General features: G+C 57.5%; 8 protein-coding genes across 8 annotated transcripts; 4 read left to right on the top strand and 4 right to left on the bottom strand.

Moving 5' to 3' along the window:
* Positions 1 to 1,196: 1,196 nt before the first annotated feature.
* SPSK_05219 (solute carrier family 35 (UDP-sugar transporter), member A1/2/3) lies at positions 1,197 to 2,759 on the top strand (the record flags this gene model as incomplete). The annotated part of the gene is made up of 2 exons (XM_016731969.1): positions 1,197 to 1,319; positions 1,365 to 2,759. 2 exons carry the CDS (start codon positions 1,197 to 1,199, stop codon positions 2,757 to 2,759), a joined length of 1,518 nt encoding a protein of 505 aa, XP_016582928.1.
* A 720-nt stretch (positions 2,760 to 3,479) lies between these two features.
* SPSK_04816 (ATP-dependent DNA helicase HFM1/MER3) lies at positions 3,480 to 7,941 on the top strand (the record flags this gene model as incomplete). Its single annotated transcript, XM_016731579.1, has 3 exons — positions 3,480 to 5,993; positions 6,058 to 6,813; positions 6,865 to 7,941. 3 exons carry the CDS (start codon positions 3,480 to 3,482, stop codon positions 7,939 to 7,941), a joined length of 4,347 nt encoding a protein of 1,448 aa, XP_016582927.1.
* Positions 7,942 to 8,097: 156 nt separating this feature from the next.
* Positions 8,098 to 10,636, bottom strand: SPSK_04966 (uncharacterized protein; the record flags this gene model as incomplete). The annotated part of the gene is made up of 2 exons (XM_016731724.1): positions 8,098 to 10,372; positions 10,524 to 10,636. 2 exons carry the CDS (start codon positions 10,634 to 10,636, stop codon positions 8,098 to 8,100), a joined length of 2,388 nt encoding a protein of 795 aa, XP_016582926.1.
* A 691-nt stretch (positions 10,637 to 11,327) lies between these two features.
* SPSK_10969 (short-chain dehydrogenase/reductase family protein) lies at positions 11,328 to 12,484 on the top strand (the record flags this gene model as incomplete). The annotated part of the gene is made up of 2 exons (XM_016737190.1): positions 11,328 to 12,298; positions 12,370 to 12,484. The coding sequence occupies 2 exons, from the start codon at positions 11,328 to 11,330 to the stop codon at positions 12,482 to 12,484; spliced, it is 1,086 nt and encodes a 361-aa protein (XP_016582925.1).
* Positions 12,485 to 12,660: 176 nt separating this feature from the next.
* On the bottom strand, positions 12,661 to 14,371 carry SPSK_05162 (hydroxyacid-oxoacid transhydrogenase; the record flags this gene model as incomplete). The annotated part of the gene is made up of 3 exons (XM_016731912.1): positions 12,661 to 13,729; positions 13,806 to 14,209; positions 14,345 to 14,371. 3 exons carry the CDS (start codon positions 14,369 to 14,371, stop codon positions 12,661 to 12,663), a joined length of 1,500 nt encoding a protein of 499 aa, XP_016582924.1.
* Positions 14,372 to 15,404: 1,033 nt separating this feature from the next.
* SPSK_10622 (D-aminopeptidase) lies at positions 15,405 to 16,574 on the top strand (the record flags this gene model as incomplete). The annotated part of the gene is made up of 1 exon (XM_016736959.1): positions 15,405 to 16,574. One exon carries the CDS (start codon positions 15,405 to 15,407, stop codon positions 16,572 to 16,574), a length of 1,170 nt encoding a protein of 389 aa, XP_016582923.1.
* A 91-nt stretch (positions 16,575 to 16,665) lies between these two features.
* Positions 16,666 to 17,730, bottom strand: SPSK_10623 (glutathione S-transferase; the record flags this gene model as incomplete). Its single annotated transcript, XM_016736960.1, has 1 exon — positions 16,666 to 17,730. The coding sequence occupies one exon, from the start codon at positions 17,728 to 17,730 to the stop codon at positions 16,666 to 16,668; it is 1,065 nt and encodes a 354-aa protein (XP_016582922.1).
* A 738-nt stretch (positions 17,731 to 18,468) lies between these two features.
* SPSK_05032 (uncharacterized protein) lies at positions 18,469 to 20,647 on the bottom strand (the record flags this gene model as incomplete). The annotated part of the gene is made up of 3 exons (XM_016731785.1): positions 18,469 to 19,729; positions 19,817 to 20,174; positions 20,242 to 20,647. 3 exons carry the CDS (start codon positions 20,645 to 20,647, stop codon positions 18,469 to 18,471), a joined length of 2,025 nt encoding a protein of 674 aa, XP_016582921.1.
* Positions 20,648 to 22,591: the final 1,944 nt, after the last annotated feature.

Below are 22,591 nucleotides of genomic sequence, written 5' to 3'. Positions count from 1 at the left end.
TTGGCGTTGTTGGCCGGAACGGGCTGCGCTTGCTTTGTGTGTAACTCTTTCCAAGCCTTTTTGCTGTACCACTGTCACTCGGTCACAACTGCCCATTTCTGCTTTTCTCTCGTGCCTGCCACTCTTTTCTGTTTCGCACTTTCTTTATGATTCTTCGCTCTTGATTTCTCTCAAAATCGGACTCGCCTCTCTTTCACACACTTCCCTCCTTTCTCGCCAACATCTTCACAATTTTCGGCCGCGGTTGTCGGGACCGACCTCGCGTGCGCCAACTCGCCTGCGTCCTTACCCAATTTAGAACTTCTCCAACTTTGCCGAAGTCTGACCTCTTTAGGCGCGCCACACCAAGTGCTGTGAACACGCGACCAGCAAATCAGCTTTGGCAATCGACAAAAACCCTCCGAAGCAAGTTTAAAGAAGACCGGAAAGTTGAACAGGACACACGGCTCGCCAAGTCAGGGGCCGGCGGCGACGTCACAACGGTATTCCAGTATCAGAAACAAGGGTGAGCAGAATCGAAAAGGTCGAACCAGAACCAAAAACCACAAAACCATAAGACACAACAAAAACCTGACCAGGGGTCGATTCTCAAGGAGCAAAACACGTAAACACGGAGCTACTGCAACTAGAAACTGGAGAAAAGGGGATTGAAACTGGGGGAGGGCAAGAACAGAGAACATCAAGAACGTAAGAAAACGACTGTGCGCAGAAAATACCCCCCGAATAGTTTCTGCACTCGAGGAGGAAAAAAAAAGAGGAGCTGTCAGCACCTAAGACATCCTCAAAAAAGAGAGACATCCACACTCGACCGCCACATGCTTCTTTGCACACCAGTCAGCTTCTGACGGTTTCGAAGCCATTTTGGCCGCCGAGAAACCGGAGCTTGCTTGGAATCCAAGCCGCCAGAATTTAAAGTGCCTCAAAAGGCTCTTCGGTCTCGATCTGCCCCAATTGCTTGCATTCCAGCTTTTCCTACCACTTTTCCACTCCTTCAACGAGACATTCACTTCGTTCCGAACAAACCTCTGCTTCGTCAACTGACAACTGCGCCTGGGCTGAACCGGACACGCACCCAGTCGCCCCTTTGTCGACTGAAGCCGCGTCGGAGCTGTTGTCAAGTGCATCGACTGCCCGGCTGTTCCACTCTAACGTCTGCTCTCGTCTCTCGACCAGCTTGTCCATACCCTCACAGCACAATGGCGCTGCTCGACGCAGCACCACAAACCTCTTCCGGGCCGACCCTTTTTGGGTTGCCCATGAAGCAGGTTTCCTTGATCACCGTGAGCTTCCAACGAGTTCCCGTGGGGCCGTCAATGGTCGTACATAGACTTCTCGTTTGCTAACGCGCTCGCGCTTCCGCACAGTTAACCTTCCAAAATTCATTATTGACGCTGATCCTCCACTACTCACGAGTCATGCCCGGCGTCCCCGGCGACCACCGCTACTTTGCCTCAACCGCCGTCTTCCTCAACGAGGTCCTCAAACTCGCCATCTCCCTGACCTTTGCCATCTACGAGGTCTCGCGCACTCTCGCGCCGCAAACACCTGCCACCGTGCTGTTCGAGCAGATCTACAACTCCGTCTTCTCCCACGACAGCTGGAAGCTCGCCATCCCGGCCACCCTTTACACCCTCCAGAACACACTGCAATACGTCGCACTGGGCAACCTGGACCCCGTTCACTTCCAGATCCTCTACCAACTGAAGATCCTCACAACGGCCTTCTTCAGCGTCGCCCTGCTTGGCCGCTCGTTGTCGACCAAGCGCTGGATTGCCCTGGTCGTCCTGACCATTGGCGTCTCCATTGTCTCGCTGTCCTCCAACGAGTCCTCCAACGACACCTCGGCCCTCATCATCCACGACTTTAGCGACCACTTCTTCCCGCGGTCCATGCACGAGCTCGGCCAGATGGTCGACGGCGTTAGCGAGGTGGCACGCGAGCTCACCAAGCGCACGGTCGCCCATGTCGCCAGCGGTGCTTTGCTCGCCAAGCGCTCCGCATCCTACGAGGGCATTAACGAGGACCAACAGGACGGGGGCGCCGTCGCCATGAACGCGTCGCTGGGCATTACTGCTGTCCTGGTCGCGGTCGTCGTGTCGGGCCTGACGGGCGTCTACTTTGAAAAGGTCCTGAAAGACTCGGCCAGCCCCGTGTCCGTGTGGACGCGCAATATCCAACTGTCGTTTTACTCGCTCTTCCCGGCTCTCTTTGTCGGCATTGTCTTCAAGGACGGCGCCGACATTGCCCAACACGGCTTCTTTGACGGCTACAACTGGGTCGTCTGGATCGTCATTGTCTTCCAGGCCGTGGGCGGCATCCTGACGTCTCTCTGCATCAACTACGCCGACAACATCGCCAAGAACTTTGCCACAAGCATTAGCTTCGTCATCAGCTTTCTCTTCAGCGTCGTCTTCTTTGGCTTCCGAATGACGGCCACGTTTACGGTCGGCACGCTGCTCGTGCTCGCCTCCACCTACCTGTACTCCGGCCCCGACCGCAAGCGCGGCCGCCCGCCCCCCATCAACATTGTCCACTACGAAAAGACCACCATTGACCGCGCGGGCACACCCGTCCCACGGATCCGGTCGACGGACAACATCAGGAACCCGTCGTCGCACGCATCATCGTCACACGGGTCCGCGCACCTCGACCCGCTCGACTCCGTCCGCACCATGGGCCTGTCAACGTCGCGGCCCTCGTCTCCCCTTGGCCACCATAACAGAGTGCAGTCGAGCCGGAGCAAAACCCGAGACGAATAGAACCCGCTCGGTCCAGGGAGTCTGCCTTCATCTTAAGCACGCTGTTGTATTTTTCCTTCCTTTCGTTCTTTCACTGGCGTTTTTTTTTTGTTTCGTCGTCCTGGTTTTCGATTCGACTATACCTGTACACGGATACAATCTGTTTGGGCGAACCTTGGGCCCAAGGCGGCCGCGTTGTTTTATGGCGTTATCTTTCGTCCCTTTTTCTCGCTTTCTTTCTTTGCCCATAGCACAAAGCATCGTTTATTGGGAGGCTAGGAGAGCCAACGGATTGTAAAATGGGATGGTAAACGCAAGCTGGTAGCTTGATCTTGTCACGGTAGGAGGAATTGACGGCACCATGTCAATGTCATTGTGCAAAGGCTCATATAGCTCATATATAGCTATATGGAAGCTTTGGAAAGCAATTATTTCATTTTTGACTTCAGTGGACCATCACGTGAAGACGCGCCAATATCGCGACCTTTATTCGACAGCACTCAAACTCAGGAAGGAGCGGTCACGCACCGGTGGCAGGAGCTATCGCCAGTGGGCGGTCGTGCCTTCTGGAAAGCGCTCGCAATGTGTATGTAGGCAGCCAGCCATGGCTGCCGCTTTTGGGCCAGGCGGAAATAAAGGGGGAATTTTGATCACATCGGAGACGAAACATCATCACAGCTTCCACCCGTCGATCGCCCCAAGTGCATCAAATTCCAAATCGCTCTGCCGCCCACGAACCCAATGCGCCGCAATCGATTCCCGGATTATTTTGGAACTGGTCGGTCGACGGAACCGGTATATGGGAACTGGCAGGAGGACTACGCGTCTCGTGGCCCAGCTTTTGCTACAGGCTCAAGAAGTACCACCGTCGACCGAAATGACGAGTATACCAGAAACGACAGAGAGGACGACGAACTGTATCCTTATGTTGACCAACCAGTCAGTCGGCCGATGTCAGTGACGGAGACATCGAGAACGCCCAACCCGAGTCGTAGTTTTTTCAGACCAAACCAATTAGCACAATCCGGAACACGAACTGCCCCAAAACGAGCACCAGCGTCGACGGTATTGACTGCGCCTCCTGCTCCGAAGAGACAGAACTTCCTGAGGGACTTTGTCTACCGAGAGCCTACATCCCATAACGGGCAGGCCGACGTCCAGATCCCTCGGATTCAGCCACAAGCTTCAACCGCCGTGCAGACACCGAGACGGCAGACCATCCAATCTCACAACTCTTTGGATCAACCAGGAACTCCTTGGTCGATCCGGCCGACAGCACGACCCAACTGGCTGCGCCAGCCACCACAAGAACCAGCCGAGTCATTCCACACACCGATTTACGGGTACAGTAGTGACGGGCCGCAAAGACAGCAACAAGAATTTGAGCTGGAGCCAGACACTGGGCTAGAGCCGCAGACGTATGCTCCCCCGGTGTACAACTCGTATAACCGTCGCAGCGAGAACCACTACAAGGCCCCTCCGACACCTGCTCCTCCAGCTACCTTTCGACAGCGGTCGGGGCAAGCCCAACTCATGGCACCTCCAACTCCTCGCTACTCTTCCCCATCGCCCTTGGCCGTTGTTCGGGCCCCAATACAGCCACGGAACAATCCGGCACCGCAAGTTAATGGCACAGAGCTCATCAGCCCACAGGCAGTCGACAAACGCTTCCAGGCTATCTTCCCCTACGAGCACTTTAATGCTATGCAGTCGCGCTGTTTCAGTTCCGTTTACGGCTCGAGCTACAATGTTGTCGTGGCAGCCCCTACAGGAAGCGGCAAGACTGTTGTGTTTGAGCTGGCAATTTGCAAGCTGCTCGCCAGCCGCGACAAGAAGGACTTCAAAATCGTGTACCTGGCACCCACAAAAGCACTCTGCTCGGAGCGCGTCCGCGACTGGCAGAACAAGTTTAAGCCGCTCGGCCTACAGGTGGCTGAGTTCACGGGCGACACGACGCCGGCCGAGGTCCGGCGTGCACGCACGGCATCCGTCATTATCACCACGCCCGAGAAATGGGACTCCATTACACGCAAGTGGTCTGACCATGATGCTCTGCTTAGAACGATAAAGCTGGTCCTCATTGACGAGGTGCATATCCTCAAAGACCCACGCGGTGCCACTCTCGAGACGGTTGTGTCCCGCATGAAGACGCTTGGCGGCGAGGTGCGCTTTGTTGCGCTGAGTGCTACAATCTCCAACTCGACCGACGTTGCTCAGTGGCTGGGCCTTACGCACACAAGTCCTCAGGTGCCCGCCAAGGCCTATGTATGCGGCGAGGAGTTCCGCCCCGTTCGCCTCGAGAAGATTGTCATCGGCTACAATATGGGCGGTGGCAACGAACACTCCCTGGACAGCATTCTGGACGACCAACTGCCTGACTTGGTCGTCAAATATGCAGAGGGAAAACCGGTCCTCGTATTCTGCTTTACGCGCAAGTCGACAGAGAGTGCTGCCACAGCCCTGGCGGAGTACTGGGGCATGTGTTCTGCAGCACAAAAGCCATGGCCCAGTCCATCTGTCGGGATTCGAAGCAGTGCTCGCCTGCAGAACTTGGTGAATGCCGGCGTTGCTTTCCACCACGGCGGCCTCGAGCGACACGATCGGGCCTCGATCGAGGCGGCATTTCTGCGTGGTCACCTGTCCATTGTCTGCTGCACGTCAACACTGGCGGTCGGCGTCAACCTGCCGTGCCATACGGTCATTCTCAAGGGCACATTGCGGTACCATAATGGCAAATTCTCTGAATATGACGAGTGCGAGGTTATGCAGATGATTGGCCGCGCTGGACGGCCTCAGTTTGATACAAGTGCCATTGCTATCATCCTGACACGTGCCGAGAACAAAGAAAAGTACGAAAACATCGAGTCTGGCTACCAGACGGTCGAGAGTACCCTACACATGAACCTCATCGAGCACCTCAACTCGGAGATTGTTCTGGGCACCATCACCTCGCTGCCCAAGGCCGTGCAGTGGCTGAAAGGCACCTTTCTGTCCGTCCGGCTGCGACAAAATCCGGACCACTACAAGTTGACGAACGAGACAACGCTGGCAAGAACAACCGACGAGCAGCTGCAAGAGATATGCAAGGCAGGTATTGGTCGACTGGCGGAGGTGGGACTCATCCAGTATCTCGCGGACTCCGACACCGAGTTCCGTGGAACACCGCGTGGAAGTGCCATGTCAACATACATGGTCCGTTTTGAGACTATGGTAATGATGCTGAAGCTCAACAGCTCCGTGTCCATGGAGGAACTCGTACGTCTTTGGCTACAGGAAGAGTGGCTGGGATTTCAATGGAGTAATATGCTGACAGTGTTAGGTCAATGCGCTCTGTCATGCTTCCGAGTTTGATGAGCTGAGAATCAAAAGCACAGAGCGACAGGGCCTACGAGAGCTCAACAAGTCTCAAGATATTCCGTTCAAATTCAAGGACAACATTATGGAAACGTGGCAGAAGATATCCGTACTCATTCAGGTTGAACTGGCTCGGGGCGTGCTTCCGTACCAGCAGAGGATGGCCTTGGAGGCGAGGCAAGCGATTGAGCGGATGCAGCGACTCCTCGAGAGCTACATTGTTTGTATGATTGCGGACAACAACGGACACGCCGCCAAAATTGGGCTTGATTTCTCGCGAAGCCTGCTTGCCAAAGCCTGGGAGGGCTTCCCGGCGCAGCTATGCCAGGTCCCCGACATCGGACCGGCCAACATGAAGAAACTCGTGGACAGGCAGGTCACCACCGTACTTGTGTTTGCTGATCTCGGGACGGTGACTATTGAGCGGTTCCTCTCCAAGAACCCACCTGCCGCCATGAAGATTGCCGACTCACTACGAGCCTTCCCCCGTCTCACACTGGATGGTCATGTAGCCATGGCCCCGGAAGGGCTACGAGAGAATAACAGTCGTGACTCAGAAACAAAGGCGAAAGCCGTTGCCCGAGTCAAGTTTGGTTGCATGAATGAAGGTGGTGTTCCGCGTTGGAGGAACAAGGTGCCATCTGCCACCTTTCTCGCCTTGACAGAGGAGGGCCGTCTACTTCACATTTGGCAGGGAAAGCTCCTAGAGACGAAACATGAAGTTACATTCACAGTTCCATCCTCGGATGCAGACACAGTTCATTGTCATTAGACGTGCGATGATATTGTTGGTACAATGCAATCCTTGCAACTACCCTGCGTCGAGGTGCCTCGAGACGAGCTAGCTGTTCGATCCCCGCCGACGGCGTCAACTCGAGCCGACAGCACCGCAGCGTCAAACGACTTTGTTCGGCGGGGATATCAAGAGGAACGGCCTGTAAAGAGGCAGAAGATGCTAGACTACTCGATGCGCACTATCACGATCGGTAACACGACGGTTGACTGCGTCGACCTGTCGGCCGTGGACGACGTGGAAGACGGCCGAGTTCAGGTGCCTCTCAGTACCAACAAGCAAACACAAGCTCAGACAACTCATCATCCTGTCCAGTACCCTCGCGACCCGTTTGCCTTTGAGGCTGTACCAACAAGACAGCCACGGCACTGCAGTGGTGGCGGTACCCAACAGGATCCGCTCATGCTAGACGACTCGGGGTCAGATGAGTATGAGGACACCTTTGACGCGTCCATTTTCGACGACATTGAGCTGCCACCCATAAAAGAGTCACCAGAGAGCACGCCTTTCAACTCTCGGCACCGGCCGTCTGATACAAAGTGCAAATCGTCAGGGATCGGGCCCGTAAAGACCAGTCCGGCAGACACTATACTACCAACACGAAAGCCATCAAAAGTTGCAGCCGCCCTGGCACCGCCCGTCTTCAACATGCACCACATCGATACACTTATTGAAAACGAGGTCATACCAGACTCGAGAAGAAACAGCCCACAGCTTGACGTCGTGTCCAGCCACGATGCACTTGCCACGAGGGACAGTAGCAAGTTGGACGGTGCAGTTTCAGCAACGGCTGTGCCACAAAGCCTTTGTTTCACGAATCCAGGGCCACAAGCAGTAATCGCGGATCAACCAGATTCACTGCCGAAAGGAGACGAGGCGATGGACACGGTGGCGGCAGAGGGGCCAGAGTCCGAACTGTCACTGAAAGTAGCCAATGCAGAGCCAGCCGAGCGAGTAGAACCTGCAGAGCCTGAAGAGCCAACCGAGCCGAGCTGGGTACATACGTCGAGCAGTAGCATTGTGGATTTCTTGCGGGGACATGTCAAGTTTGTGTAGGATGTGAAGGCGGAGGTTCTCTTACTTTGCGGGATATGCTTTTCGAGTGTCATTGTAGTTCACTGTATTTTAGACGCTGTTGTAGAATGTGGTTTGTTTGTCCCTTTTCGCTGCTTTAAGTTTTGCAATTCGAAGTCATCAGCACCGACCAACAGTTCACTGCAATCCCCAGTCGGACGTGAACATATCGGCCATCCACATGCCCATGCCGCCGTCAAAGTCAAGATTCTGCTCATCGCCCACGAGCGCCTCAAAGGGAAGGGCGTCGTCGGGACTGGTATGGAGAAGCGAGAAGCTAAAGGACATATCCGGTCGGTGGTGGCGTGATTCATCGTCACGAAACAGATGTGCTTGCTGCTGTTGCAGTTGCTGTTGCTGTTGCTGCCTGAGTCGTTCTAGGTCTTCCGCACTAGACGGTGTTGGTGCCTGCTGCTGCTGCTGCTGCTGCTGCTGCTGCTGCTGTTCCTCTTTGGCCCAGCCCGCCACCCACGTCGCCTTGAGCATGTTGAGTGCGCGGGCCGACCGCGTGAAGAAATCGGGAAAGGCGGCTTCGCCCTGTGGCGCGGGTGGCATGGTGGGCGCCGTCGCGCTCGGGCCGATGGCGGCATGGTCGGCAAAGTAGGCGGCCACTTCGGCAAAGCGGTCGGCAACGGCGCCGACCATCCCCGGGACGTCGAGCTGGGCACGGGCCCAGTGCTTGTCCCAGCCGCAGCTGGGGTCGTCCTTGCCAAAGGTGGCGAGGCGGTAGACGACGACCAAAAAGTAGGACATTTGGGCGACCATGTGGAAGGAGAACATGTGGAAAAAGGAATCGTCGGGGAGTTCGTGGAACGCCGAGCGCGGGTGGCTGGGGACGCTGCCGTCGTCCACGGGCGGTTTGTCGATCGCGGGCATGCTGGGCGGGCCGACATCAAGGGTTGTAGTCGCCGTTCGGCGCTTCTCAGCAGCCGGCCGCCATGGTTCCTGGTGCTCGTATTCGTGCCTCTTCTGCTGCTGCTGCAGGTTGGGGTCGGGCCGCTTGTTGAAGACAAGGTCGAACCACTGCTTGTGGAGGCGGAGACAGGTGTTGAGCAACTCCGCTCGCCTTGTGTCGGGGCCATGGCGCAGCCGTTCCTCGGCCGACTGGTTCGTGGCAAAGAGGGCAATGCTGTAGATGGAGGCCTCGTTGGCCAGGTTCGAGACGCGGCAGATCTCCAGCAGGTCGGCGGGCAGGTCTGGTGGACACATTTTCTCGGCCTCGCGCTGGCGCGCCAGCAACGACGTGACCTGGAAGTCGCGTGTCTGGCGCATCTGCGCTGCCGAGGCAATGGAGATGTACGCCTGTGGGCCGGGAATGTCGAGAGCAACGCGTTGCAGGCGACACTGATACACGAGGAGACGGTCCAGTGGCGTTTCGGGTTCGGTGTCGAGCACACGCAGGCACTCGTCCATGTGCTCGGTCCAGGGCAGGGTGATGGGCTTGCGGTGGAAGAGGGTCACAATGACGGTCACCAGGTAGGCCCCCAAGACGGCACGGCGCTCCTCGTTTGTGCGCACGGGAGACTCGAGCAGCTTGATGGCGAAGCCGTGAATGCGGATGGTGGACAGCGGGTGTTGTTCCGAAGCGGCGGCCGTGTTGGGGGGCGGACGCGGCGTCGGCGGGTCACGGTCGAGGCCCAAGTCCTGGACGATGGCGGTGGCCATGTGGCAGTACATGAGCATGAACGGGTCGCGCTTGAGGTAGTACATGCCCCATCCCAGGAAACCAACGACGCCCAACAGCAGGTCGACGGACCGCTGGTGCTTCACAACGGCCTGTGTGGCGATCTGCTCGCGAAGACGGAGGCACAGGCGGGTCTGCAGGTCGGCAGACCGGGCGCTGCAGGCCATGATGCTGAGCCACAGCAGAGGACGGCTCTGCTGCAAGCGCGCGGCAGACGTCATTGGTGGAATGTGCACGAAGGGGAAGTACTTGAGTTTGCGGGTGCGGAAGCGTTCGAGGGCTTCTTCGGCGTCCAATCCTGCGAAGCCGGCGATGAGGCCCTGGCTGGTGTCATCATCGCGACGGTCGCTGCGATTTGGCACGTCCTGCGGGCGATGTGCAGAAGCATAATCACGATGGTCGCCATCCCCATCCATCGGCTGCTGGGTACCGCCAATGCATATCTCATGTGGGCTGTAGGTGATCGTACGGCCGGAGAGGAAGACGGATGTGCGTGGCACGACGGCGGATGACGACGAATCAGGTGTTGACTCTGATCTCGGTCCATCTTTCCGCTGCTGTTGCGATGGTTGCTTTTGCTGCTGATGTAGACCAGGCACGTTTTCGAGCATCGACATCAGCCCGTTGAGGCGTGCCTCGAGCTCGTCCGTCTTGGATGCGGCCGGTTTCCGGCCTGGCTTGCGCCGGGCACCAACGGCAGGCTGGCAATCTTTCTTGAGACGGAGACATCTGCAATGTGGAGAGACAAAGGAGACGAGGCGGCAAAACAGGATATGGGACAGGGGTTAATAATCTCATGCGGGTGGACCGTCTGCAACCCGGGACGGGGACGGATGCCCAAGTGCTCCAACGGCGATGGGCTGACACAGGCACAGCTTACCTTTCACAGGCTTTCCCGTCGCCACGGAGCGTGCACTTGGCCTTGGCCTTGACGCATTGGCTGCATGCGCGGCCGTAAGGCGTCGTATCGTGGCGCCCCGGCGAGGCTGGCATGGCTGTGGGCAGTGTGCCGTGTGTCAGAGACGAGTTGTTGCCTGTTGCGAGACAGCCAGTAAGCCAATGGGAGGGCGCTGGAATGGTGTGAGAGAAGGACAGTTCGGAAGATAGGATGTCGATATGGTCCGAAAGTTGAAATATGAAGGGAAAAGGGGGAGGGCAACAACGAAGAAGGCACGACTGGCGACGCGATGCATATGAAGGACGCCGTCGGAGACACAGAGAAATGCTCCGTCGGCATTCAGGAAGGAGCAGACTGCAAGAAGTGGGTCGCCTCGCCCGTCGCACTTGTCTGTTTTGGTGCACTCGTTCTCGCGCTAGTCTACTTTCGTATAGCTCGAATGCCGTCGGCGTTCAACATCACGACTTACACGGCTCGATTAAGACGAATCTCACCAAGAGTTCGACTGTCGTTGTTGCTAAGCATTTCATTCAGACACTTTTGCTGCACGGTGACGAAAGGTCAGAATCCAGTCGGAAATAAGTTGCACTATGCCGCGAGAAGAACAATACGGGTCCTGTCGGACTGTCTACAGTGTTTAAATGAGGAGCCTTTCCGTCTCGAAGAGAAGATTGACCTCTCCAAATATCTCAAAAGTTACACATTCACCAAACTTCCCCAGCATCCTACTCTGGCTTTTCACCTTGTCTACTTTTATTCGTCGATTTTCTAGAACTCCCTCCCACCATGACACACGCCAAGACAGGAAAGTCGGTGCCGTCCAAGGACTTGGCGCCGCTGCCGTCCAACTTTACGCCCGTCTTCATCCGCAACCAGTTCTTCACCACCATCCCGCTGCCCACCAAATCCATGTACCCCAACGCTTCCGGCCAACGCGCCATTGTCACTGGTGCCAACACTGGCCTGGGCTTCGAGGCCGCCCGCCAGCTGCTGGCCCTCGGCTACAGCCACCTCGTCCTGGGCGTCCGCTCGCTCGACAAGGGCCGCGAGGCCGCTAAGACGCTGCAGGCCGCCAACCCGCGCGCCACCATTGACGTCTGGGAGCTCGACATGGCGTCGTACCCGTCGGTGCGGGCGTTTGCGCGCCGCTGCCAGGAGCAGCTGCCGGGCCGCATCGACAGCACGATCCTCAACGCCGGCCTCAGCCACCTTGTGCGCGTCACGAGCGCCACGGGCCACGAGACCACCATGCAGGTCAACCACTACGGGACCGCGCTCCTGGCGCTGCTGCTGATTCCCGTCATCAAGGCGAAGGCGACGGCAACGGCCAGCGGCCCGTCACCCACGCGGCCCCCCGCGATGACCATTGTCAACTCGGTCACGGGCCATCTCTGCAAGTTCCCGAACCGCGCGGCGCGCCCACTGCTGCCCACCTTTGACGACGACGCGCTGCTGCCGTTCGATGCCACCGAGCGCTACGGCGTGTCCAAGCTCATCTCGCAGATGTTCCTGGTCGAGCTGACCGACCGCATTGCGCCCGTCCACGGCAACCCGTTCATCAACTTTGTGGACCCCGGCCTCACCAAAGGCACCAGCCTGTTCCGCCACGCCAAGGGCGCCATGCGCGTGGCTGTCAAGGGTTTCTTCAGCGCCGCCGGCCGCACGGTCGAGCGCGGTGCGGCGACGTATGTGCACGCTGTGCTGGGCAAGGGGCCCGAGTCGCACGGGTGTTTCTTGATGAATGCCGAAATTGCACCGTACGTACTTTTACTGATCGAGACCTACGTTGTTCTGCTTTGTCCGCTTTGATTGCTAACCCAAAGGACAGTCTTGCTGGATACTACTACACGGAAAAGGGTCTGTCGGCGCTTGTGTGGGAGGAAACACTCAAGGAACTCGAGTTTGCCGACGCCGAGGACATTGTCCGGTCTGTCCAGCTGTAGTCTGAGTGTGTTTTAGTAATTTCAGGAATGCGTCGGAACCGCACGGTTCTGTCTTTCACCTTTTAGTTTAGACCAATTTACATTGTTTCATTCTTTCCATCCTTTTCATTCTTGTTACTACTCAAGTCGTACGGCCGGTTCTGTACAAATTGTGTACATACAAATTATCTACAGAATTAACGTGACAGGGCATCCTCAAACAGCATCCGCAGCTGGTCCTTTTCGCGCTCCAGCTCCGTCGCCAGGCCGGGCGCCAGCATCAAAACACGCGCCTGCGGGATGGTGCCCTCGACCAGGTCCTCAATGTGCTCGCGGCCAAAGCCCAGGTCCCTGAGCCCACGCGGCTGGTCGCCCAGCGTATCCAAAAACGTGGAGATGGCCTCGCCCAGCAGCTCGCCGGCGCTCTCGCGCTTGGCGTTGGTGATGTCGACGCCAAAGGCCTCGGCGGCCTGCAGATGGCGGTCTGGGTTGGAGGGCGCGGTGAACCGGAAGACGGCGGGGGCCGACACGGCGACAGACACGCCGTGGGGGATGAGCGGCGTGTCGACCTCGTAGCCCTGCTGGCGGTAGCCCGCGGGGTTCTGGCCCGAGATGGGGTACGACATGCCGTGGCACAGGTGGACGCCGGCGTTGCCGAAACCGACACCGGCGAGCGTCGCAGCGAGCAGCATCTGGTACTGCGCCTCCTCGTCCTCCGGGTCGTGCACACTGCGCGGCAGGTACTTGACGGTGCTCTTGAGGGCGTTGAAGGAGAAGATGTCGCTGATGGGGTTGGCGCCCTGGTAGGCCGGGCGCAGGATGGGGTTGGCGGGGCGGGGGACGCGCTCGCTGTAGGGGATGGCGGTCCAGGATTCGAGGGAGTGGCACAGGACGTCGAGGCCGGAGCTCGCCTTGACGGCCGCGGGCATCGTGGCTGTGTTGAGGGGGTCGCAGATGCCGAGCGTGGGCTTGAGGTTGCGGTGGGCAATGCCCGTCTTGGCACGCCGCGAAACCAAGTCAAAAATGGCCGTGCCCGTGGTCTCGCTTCCCGTGCCGGCGGTTGTGGGCACGGCAATCAGCGGACGCAGGGGCTTGTCGACGGGGCGGCCCTTGCCCAGTGGCGCGTTGACAAAGTCGAGGAAGTCGGCGTCCGGGTAGCAGGTGTAGAGGTTCATGAGCTTCGCGGTGTCCATGACGGACCCGCCGCCAACGGCGACAAAGACGTCGGGGTTGATTGGTTTGGCCCACGCGATGGCGTCCAGGATACTGCAAGTGTTAGCTGTTGGCTGGACATGAACATAGTGTAAACGAAGCGTCAGTGTGGATACAGGACGGCACCCACGAATTGTCCTTTGGCTCAACCCGCGTGCGGTTGAAGACGGCGTAGTTGATGTTCTCCTCGCCCAGCGCGGCGCGGACCTGCTCCATGGCGCGCAGCTTGTCGACGGTGCCGTCCGTGACCACGGCGACGTTCTTGGCGCCCATGTTCTTGAGGTCCATGCCGATCTCGCGGGTGACGCCGTTGCCGAACCGGATGGCCGACGCAGCCATCTCAAAGGCATACTCCTTGAGCGGCGTGGCCGGCTGCTGCTGGGGCGTGGCATAGCCGCGCGCGGCCCTGCGTGCATACGGCGTCGGGCCCTGGTGTTTGTGGTGGTGATGGTGGTCGGGGTTGGAGTGACATGGACACGACGGCGGATGGGTGTACTGGATGGTCCGCAGCAGGCTCACAGCCCGTGTGGTGGCCTAGCAGCCGGTCAGCTGTGTTCTGTTCTGTTGTGTTCTTTTGTTCTTGTCTTTTGTCTCTTGTCTTTTGTCTTGTCTTCTGTCTTCTTCTGCTCCGCAATCGGCCTTGCCTCGGCATCGTCACGAATCACTCACATTGGGGGTAACCCGTATTGCGCCCATTGTATCGGTATTTGGGTAGAGGATATTCAGCAACGGTCACACGGAGGTCAAAGAGCAGTCGCGTACTCGTTGGTAAGTTATGTTGACGAAGAGCGACTGAGAATCGTCTTCTATTTGTCTTCTGTCGTCTCCGATCCGCCGGTCATAAAGAGCGGGGAGAGATGGATGGAGCTCGGCAATCTGAATTGGGACATTTCCCAGTCCCGAAGCATCCAATAGAGAGCAGTGGACGAGGAATCGGCTAGGCGGCCGATGTGGAGCGGTGCCGCGTTCGGGCGCTGTGCTGGCGTGGTAAAAGTTGGGGTATTGAACGGGTTTTGTAGCCTTTTGTTGTTTTTGTCTTTCATCCCCAGTTTGCCAAGGTTGAGGACGGAACGATGAAGTCGACGCCATGTGCAGCACGTGATACGGTGTTTGATGATCGCTCTTTCCAACAGTGTCGTTCTTTCCTCTCTCATACTCGTGGCGCCTTGTCGCATTCTATTGTTCAATCGCCGTTCGCGCCTGCCTTTCCGAGTCGCCTACGACATTGCGTCAGGAACGACTCCAGTGAGATGAGCCGGCGACCCGTTGGTTAGGACGCTGCAGGAAACTAGAGTGCGGGGTCTAGACCCAGTGACAGAATGCGAAAAGCCAGCGTTTGGCAGGCCGTTTCGCGGGTCTGGTGCCAACATCGGGTCTGACGGCCAGTCTGGTCTGTGGGGAAAGGATTCCATTCCGTGGTTTGTAAGATACGCGCGGCGCCTACGTTTAAGAGCCCGATCAGGAAGGAGCGACGCAACAAGGACGTACGAAATAGGCAGCAAATTCATGACTTTCAAGGCACCCGCAATTGGAAAGAGCACACCCTAAAATCAGCTGTAGAAGGGAAGGAACGTGTAAAAGTCGACAAGACATGTAAGAAATATAAAAGGAAGACGCCGGACGTCAAACAGCAACACCGGTGTCTTGCATCTCTCACAGCGTCGGATGGACGAACTTCAAGGCGAACCATCCCACATTTTTCGACCCACAATACAATAACACGACCACAATGGTGACGGCTACGCCTCCCCGTCGACGCCTGCGGGACGTTGTCCCTGGCATTGACCTTGGCGTGTGGCCGACGGGCGCCAAGAACAGCCTGACGGACGTGCCCGGCGTGCTCGTGCACACGCAGGAGATTGTGGACGCAGCGCGCGGCGTGCACACGGGCGTCACGACGATCCTGCCACGGCACAACTGGTACGAGAGCGGGTGCTACGCGGGGATTTTTCGGTTCAACGGCGCCGGCGAGCTGACGGGCAGCCATTTCGTCGAGGAGATGGGCAAGGTGGCGTCGCCGATTGTGGTGACCAACACGACGGCGGTGGGCGCGGCGTGGCAGGGGGTCGTGGAGTACATGGCGGCGCACCACGGCGACGCCGACGTGGGCATTGGGTACTTTACCATGCCCGTGGTGGCGGAGACGTTTGACGGCTTCCTCAACAACTCGGTCGCATTTGCGGTGCAGCCGTCGCACGTCCGCCACGGCATCGCGGCGGCGACGAGCGCGGCCGTGCCCGAGGGCAACCGCGGCGGCGGCACGGGCATGGTGAGTCTGGGCCACAAGGGCGGCACGGGGTCGAGCAGCCGCGTGGTGGAGGGCGTCGCCAAGGACACGCGCTACACGGTGGCCGCGCTCGTGCAGGCCAACTTTGGCAGCCTGCGCAACCTGCGCATCGTGGGCGTGCCGTACGGCAAGATCGTGGCGGCCGAGCGGGCCGCGGCTACGCCGACACCGCCGCCGCTGGAAGCCGACAGGGCCAAGGCGGAGCGCGACGGCAGCATCATTGTCGTGCTGGCGACGGACGCGCCGCTGCACCCGCGGCAGTGCGAGCGGCTGGCGAAGCGCGCCACGGTCGGCCTGGCGCGCGTGGGCGGCTACGGCCAGAACCCGTCGGGCGACATCTTTTTGGCCTTTTCGACGGCCAACCACGTGCCCGTACAAAAGTTCAACAAGGAGCCACCCACGGACCCGTTCAAGCCGCTGGTGCACAGCGTCAATGTCGTGGCCGACGAGTCCATCAATGGCCTGCTGGAGGCGGCGGCGGACGCAACGGAGGAGGCCATCTACAATGCGCTGTGTATGGCGGAGACGCTGACGGGATTCAAGGGCCACACGGTGGAGGCGCTGGATCTGGACAAGGTCAAGGCGACGCTGGACAAATTTATGGTGAAATGAAGAGGAGCAGCTTTCTCGTATATGAAACATTCAATTTGATGAGCCCCTTTTTTTGCTTCCATTCTTACTTTGGTCACGAAACTCAGCTCGATCATAGCTTCGGCTCAATCTTGGCTTCCAGTTGCAGCACGAGCGGCATCTTCACACCTCCGACGCGCACCTTGGTCAGGTCTGGCTCGTATCCTTCCTCGACGTTTGGCCACGGGCCCATGGGCGTGATGCCACGCGGGTTGATGTCCTTGTGCGACTTGGTGTAGTTCTCCTTGATGTGCCGGAAGTTGGTCGTCTCGCGGAAGCCGGGGACGTGCCCATACAGGTACGCCAGCCAGTTTTTGATCTGCGGGTAGTCGTGGCGGATGGTGCCGAGGTTGCACTTGAAGTGCTGGACGTACACCGTGTCGAAGCGGACCACCGTCGCGTACGCACGCACGTCGAGCTCGGTCAGCTGGTCGCCCAGCACAAAGGGCCCGCCGCCGGCCGCAATCATCTTTTCCAGCCGGTTCAGCGCCGCAAACACAGCGGGCACGGCCGCATCGTACGCCTCCTGCGTCGTCGCAAAGCCGGTCCGGTACACGCCCGCGTTGAGGTCGCGCTGCATCCACACCGACTCGACATCGATGCGTGCCCGCAGCGCCTCTGGGTACAGCGTGATGGCTGCCTTGTCGGCCGGCAGCAAGTCGTTAAAGGCCGTCTGCAGATCCCGCATCAGCTCCGGCGACTCGTTGTTCACAATCGTGCCGGCCGTCTTGTCCCACAGCACGGGCACCGAGTAGCGGCCCGGGTACGCCGCGTCGGCCTTGAAATAAATCTCGTGCAGGTAGCGGGCGCCAAACAACGGGTCGGGCGTGGCGCCCTCGTACTCTTCAGCCGTGGCCGGAAACGCCCAGCCCGGCCAGCCGGACTCGTCGCCTTTGGGGTAGGGCTTCAAGACGGTGACAGGCAAAATATCCTGGAGGCCCTTGATGTGGCGGACAAGGTTGGCGCGGTGGGCAAAGGGGCAAAACAGGCCAATGTACAGGTGGTAGCGGTCGGCTTCCGGTGGATGCGGCCCATCGGCCGAGACGGTGCCGTGCCAGGACTGGATGGCGCCAGCGAGGTGCTGGGCGACAGTGGTCGGCGTGGGCCGGACGGGGGCAGCGGGTGTTGAGGAGGCCATGGTCGAATGCGACGGTGTTGCTGAGTTGGTTGTATTGGCTGTGCCAGCAAAGAAAATGAACGGCACGGCAGCGGCGGCAGATAAGAGCACAAGCGCGACGCGGTTGTTTGGTGACGTCAGGAGCCGAGGAAGCGGAGAGAGAAAAATGGCAGAGGCAACGAGGAGGGAGATTGTGGCCGTTATATACAAGTTATCCATGAACATGGAAAGTTTGACAGCTTGGGACAATTGAAGTAGCCGTAGGAAAAATGTTTGACGATGGGCAATGTTCTTAATGGGAGCTGTTGAGCTTGCTTTGTCAGCGACAACGATGTCCGTCGGTCGGATATACGATTTCGGATGAGTAGCGGCACAGACATCCGATAGACAACAACGAGGGAAAACAGTATGCCGCCGTGCTTTGATTTGGGTCGTTTATTAGCTTGTTGGTTCAATGACGCTCTCTTTTGTCTCGTTTTTAAAAAGAATTCCTAGTGGTATCATATTGTTCCAAAGTCTATCCAATGTGGTATTAGAAAAGATGCGCATGTGTTTTGACACATCAAAAGCAAAAATAGAACCAAAATAAGGCAACGTAAAAGTAAGAAGTCACGACAAACCAAAACCAAATTGTACGAAAAAAAGAACAGTAAAAAGAAAAACATAAAAACACATAGGAAATGTAAATCAATCAAAAGGTATTAGATGGTACGATGATGTCTCTCAACCTTATGTGTTATCAAAGGCCATAGTGAGAGCTCACGCGTTCGTGTGGTTTCCGTTGGGGTACTGTGGCACCTCCTGATGCGGTGCCATGTCCGAGAGCTGGTGGTCACCCGGCTGGCCCGGCAGGCTGGCTTCTGCGAGGACGTTCTCCTCGTCCTTGGTCGTCACACCGGGGCGCGTCTGGTTGGCAAAATGGTCGTTGTCGCCGCGCGTGCGCTTCTCGCGAACAATCGGCTTGCGGAACAGCAGGCTCCAGAGGTAGGGCATGTTGGTAATCTCATGCGACTCGTCCTTGAGAATCCAGACGTTGCCCAGAAGCGTCGTCAGGCCCACGCACACCCACATGAAGGGAATAATGGCGATGAACGCCCACATAATGGCATTGCGGATGGTGGCGACGTCGGTTGACGCGCCGCCCTTGTTGTTGAAGACGGTCGACATGAGCGTCAGGGTGACGGTGCCGCCAAAGGGCATGGCAAAGGACACGATGCAGGTGATGGCGGCAGTCGCCTTGGGGAAGTAAGCCAGGCCGTGCAGCGAGCCGGGGTTCATGCGAAGGCCGACGCCGTGGCCAGACAGGGCCATCATGCCGTAGACAAGGCTGCTCTGTTGAGCGTGCACGGCATAGGCCAGCACGGTGATGCCGACAGCCGACGTGATGGCGCCCAGCAACAGAGGGTAGATGGTCTGGCGGGGCCAGACGTTGGAGGCGAACATGGCAGAGTATGCACCGACGCCCAGGCCAGGCAAAAAGTACAAAAGGGAAAGGCCTGCCTTGCTGGAGCTGTTGCCTTCGACCAGTGCAAAGTACAGGTCCAAAAAGTACAGGTTGGCGAACATGGCCGAGCCTAGACTAAAGTTGATCCAGAAGAGCAGTCCTATGTCGCGCTTGCTGAGGAGCTCCCACGGCATCATAGGGCGCTGCGTGGGAAAGACGCGGGCTACGGCATGGCCAGGACTCATGAGGTATTCGTAAACAATCCAAGCGACGGTCAAGACAAAACCAATCACAAGAGGAGCGAGGACATGGGCGGTGTTCCAGCCAAAGCTGCTGCCGCCCCAGGTGAGAGCAAGAATGATGAGGCCCAGACCCCAGAGGAACAGGAACTGGCCGCCAAAGTCGAGGGTGCTGATGCGAGCCAAGAAGCGGCCATAGTGGGTCGAGACGTCGTGGCGCTGCAGCTCGGGCAGCGGCTGAGGGCCGAGAAGATCGTGGCGGAGGAGGACGATGACCATGATGATGGCCACGACGGCCACGGGCAGGTTGATGGCAAAGCACCAGCGCCAGTTTGCTCTGAGTGCGTGTTAGTACAGTTGCCAGATGAGCAAGATTTGCAAGATTTTCAAGATTTTCTAGATGTCCATCCAGACGAGCACGTACTCGGTGAGGTAGCCGCCGATGACGGGACCGACACTAAAGCTAAAGGCGGAGATGAGCGCAAAGAGTGTCCACTGCAGGGCATACTCCTTGAGCGAGACGCGGTCGGCCAGAATCGTGCGCACGCAAATGTTGATGCCGCTGGCACCGATGCCCTGCAGGGCGCGGCCGAGCAGCAGCACGCCAAAGGCATTGGTTGGCGTACCGGTGCAGATGGCTGAGCCGATGAGCATGATGACGAGCGTGGCGTGCATGGTGGCATGGCGACCAAAGATGTCGGCCGTTTGGCTCCAAAAGGGCAAAAAGGCGGCAGACGTCAGGTTGAACGCGGAGATGATCCAGTTGAGTTGTGCAATTTGGTCTGAAAGGTATGGTCAGTGGAGGTAAGAGAGCACGGAGATGGGGCGTAGATACAGCCCTGGACGCACTAAAATCAGAGGCAATAAAGGGCAGTGCCGAGGCGACAATCGTCGTGTCGAGACCCTGCAGTGTGAAGGGCATCATGAGGCCGAAGATCACCTTGAGGCGGTAGATGCGCCGGCGCTTCTTGGCGGCCTTCTCCTCGGGCGTTGGCACGGCCTTTTTGGTCTTGGACCTCGTCGTCTTCTCCGTGGCGGCCGTGGGCATCGTGCCCGGTTGCAGGGGCTCGATGGACTCGCCACGGCCGGGCTCGTCGCCGGCCACGACACCATCACGGCTCACGGGCACGCCATTGATGTTGCTGGCCAGTCCGGAGGCAGCAGCTGCTGGTCTCTGGCGCTCCTCCTCCTCTGCCTCTTGCAGTTCGCGCTTCTCCTGGCGCTTTTTCTTGTAGTACTTGTAAGCAAAGTACATGGTGAGGACGATGGCTGTTGGTTAGGAGTGGCGGTGGCAGTGATAGCAGTGATGCCAGTGGTGATGGTGTGAATCGAGTCAAGGGATGCAGTTAAGATGCTGGGTTGGTGATATCAAGAGACGGTCGATGCTGGTTGTCTCCCTCAGGGGTGCGAGAGTATTTATGTTTTATATTTTGAAAAGTAGACGGTGAATGGTAAAGGGGCAAGATATCAATGAAGGGCCCAAGGCAACGAAAGGAACGATGACGAACAACAAAATTGTGAAGTGGAGGACGAACCAAGTGGACGGGGTTGACCGAGAAGGCAAAACACAACGCGATGCCCAAAAGGGGTATTAGAATGCGAGAAGCGTACGGAGAGGGTAGGCGCAGCTCAACGTGCGTATCGTACTTTCCCTACCGACTCAGCTGCCTGGGAGGGAGGAAGGTGCGATCAACCGTGACGCCCAATGCGGAACAACGCCACAAGAAAAAAACTTAAATCTCCCTAGCATTTGGCAGGCGCGAATCAAAGAAGTGTCATAAGAAATGAAGGGAAAGGGCAAGGGGAAGGGTTTGTTTGGAGAGGGTGTGCTCCATGCGCCCAGGTACCGGTGTACATCGTACCTCCACTCTACCTTGCAGATAGCCTTGTGGCTGTGAGCTAGGCTATTGTGGGAAGGGGTTCGCTATTTTGTGTTTGGACTGAGCTAGCAGATTGGACAAAGACTGGCCAAAGTGCCGATACCCATGACAAAGACCGTTGGAAGTAAGCCGACTAACACGGAAGGCGCGATGCATGACACGGCAGGCACGAGACAATCACTGGCGAGCGGGAAGGAGCAGGTGAGAACTCAACGCGCAGCCACAAACAGCCTGTCATTTCAGAGACATGGAAGTGGTCAGAACGAAATACGAAGTACGACGCGACAGTGGCATGTATTCAGTACCAAAGTACCTTTCTTTTGTAACTGGTTTGCGATGCTGTATGAAGGGGCTGATGTGGGAAAGAGCGTGCAATCACAGAGCACAACGAAATACGACAGAAAGGGCTGAAATGCAAGAGCGATCCGGGGCCCAAGCCATGCCACACCAACACGGGAAGTGGAGTGCTGTCATCCAAAGGGGTGGTCGCCTTTTTTCTGCGTCGTTGGTAAAACCAAGGAAGGACCACAGGACCAACACTCGCGCCATGGTCCCTAATTGGGTTTGGCGGGAAAGAGCGACGGACATTTTATGGGGCCTTGGGCAAATGGTGTTGGAAGCAACGAGGCAACTGAAGGCTGGCATTGGGTCTAGTCCGTTTTGGGCTTTACAATGCGAGTTTCGAAATCCACTTCCACAGATCATCGTGAGACGACGGCAACCAACGGCCCACGCAATCAGTCATTTAGCTACACATTGGTCCTTCGAATTCCCTTCGCTTTCACCGCCTGGTTATGCACGTGTCGTAATCACGACAAATCTGTGACGATGCCCGTCGGTTCTTGTCGCCTGCTTGGCGCTGCTACGTCTTCCCGAAAAGGAAGAACAACGCGAACTCGTGTAGAATCTGTCGCGGATGTGGATGTCATGTCGATGAAGTCAACAGTGGACGTCCGCATTGGCATGTCATGTCTTTTGATCCCCTGGAAAGGTACCGAGGCAGGACGCGACAAGAAACCCTTGTCCTGAAGGAGATTGTCCCATCTGGAAATGGCTGTTTTGTTCTAGACAATATGTGGACCAACATAGACGTACATAAGTGGCACTTCCCGACTGCAATATCATAGTGCCAGGCAACAGCTTTTTTGTTCGTCTTCGGCACTGAAACCCCCAGGAGAATGATGGCGAGGACGTCAACAGTCCCACGTCACTATGAAAGACGAACCAAGCTCCAATGCCATACTTGTCGTATTTATTCGAAAAAAAGATGCGGCCGAGCTACAACGTCCTAAAACAACCATCCTTTGACGTTTCTCACT

The sequence above is a fragment of the Sporothrix schenckii genome (genome assembly GCF_000961545.1).
Source record: "Sporothrix schenckii 1099-18 chromosome Unknown Cont49, whole genome shotgun sequence".
Lineage (NCBI taxonomy): Eukaryota > Fungi > Ascomycota > Sordariomycetes > Ophiostomatales > Ophiostomataceae > Sporothrix > Sporothrix schenckii.
The sequence above is the reverse complement of the archived record's forward strand: the minus strand, read 5'-3'. Positions and strand labels throughout refer to the sequence as shown.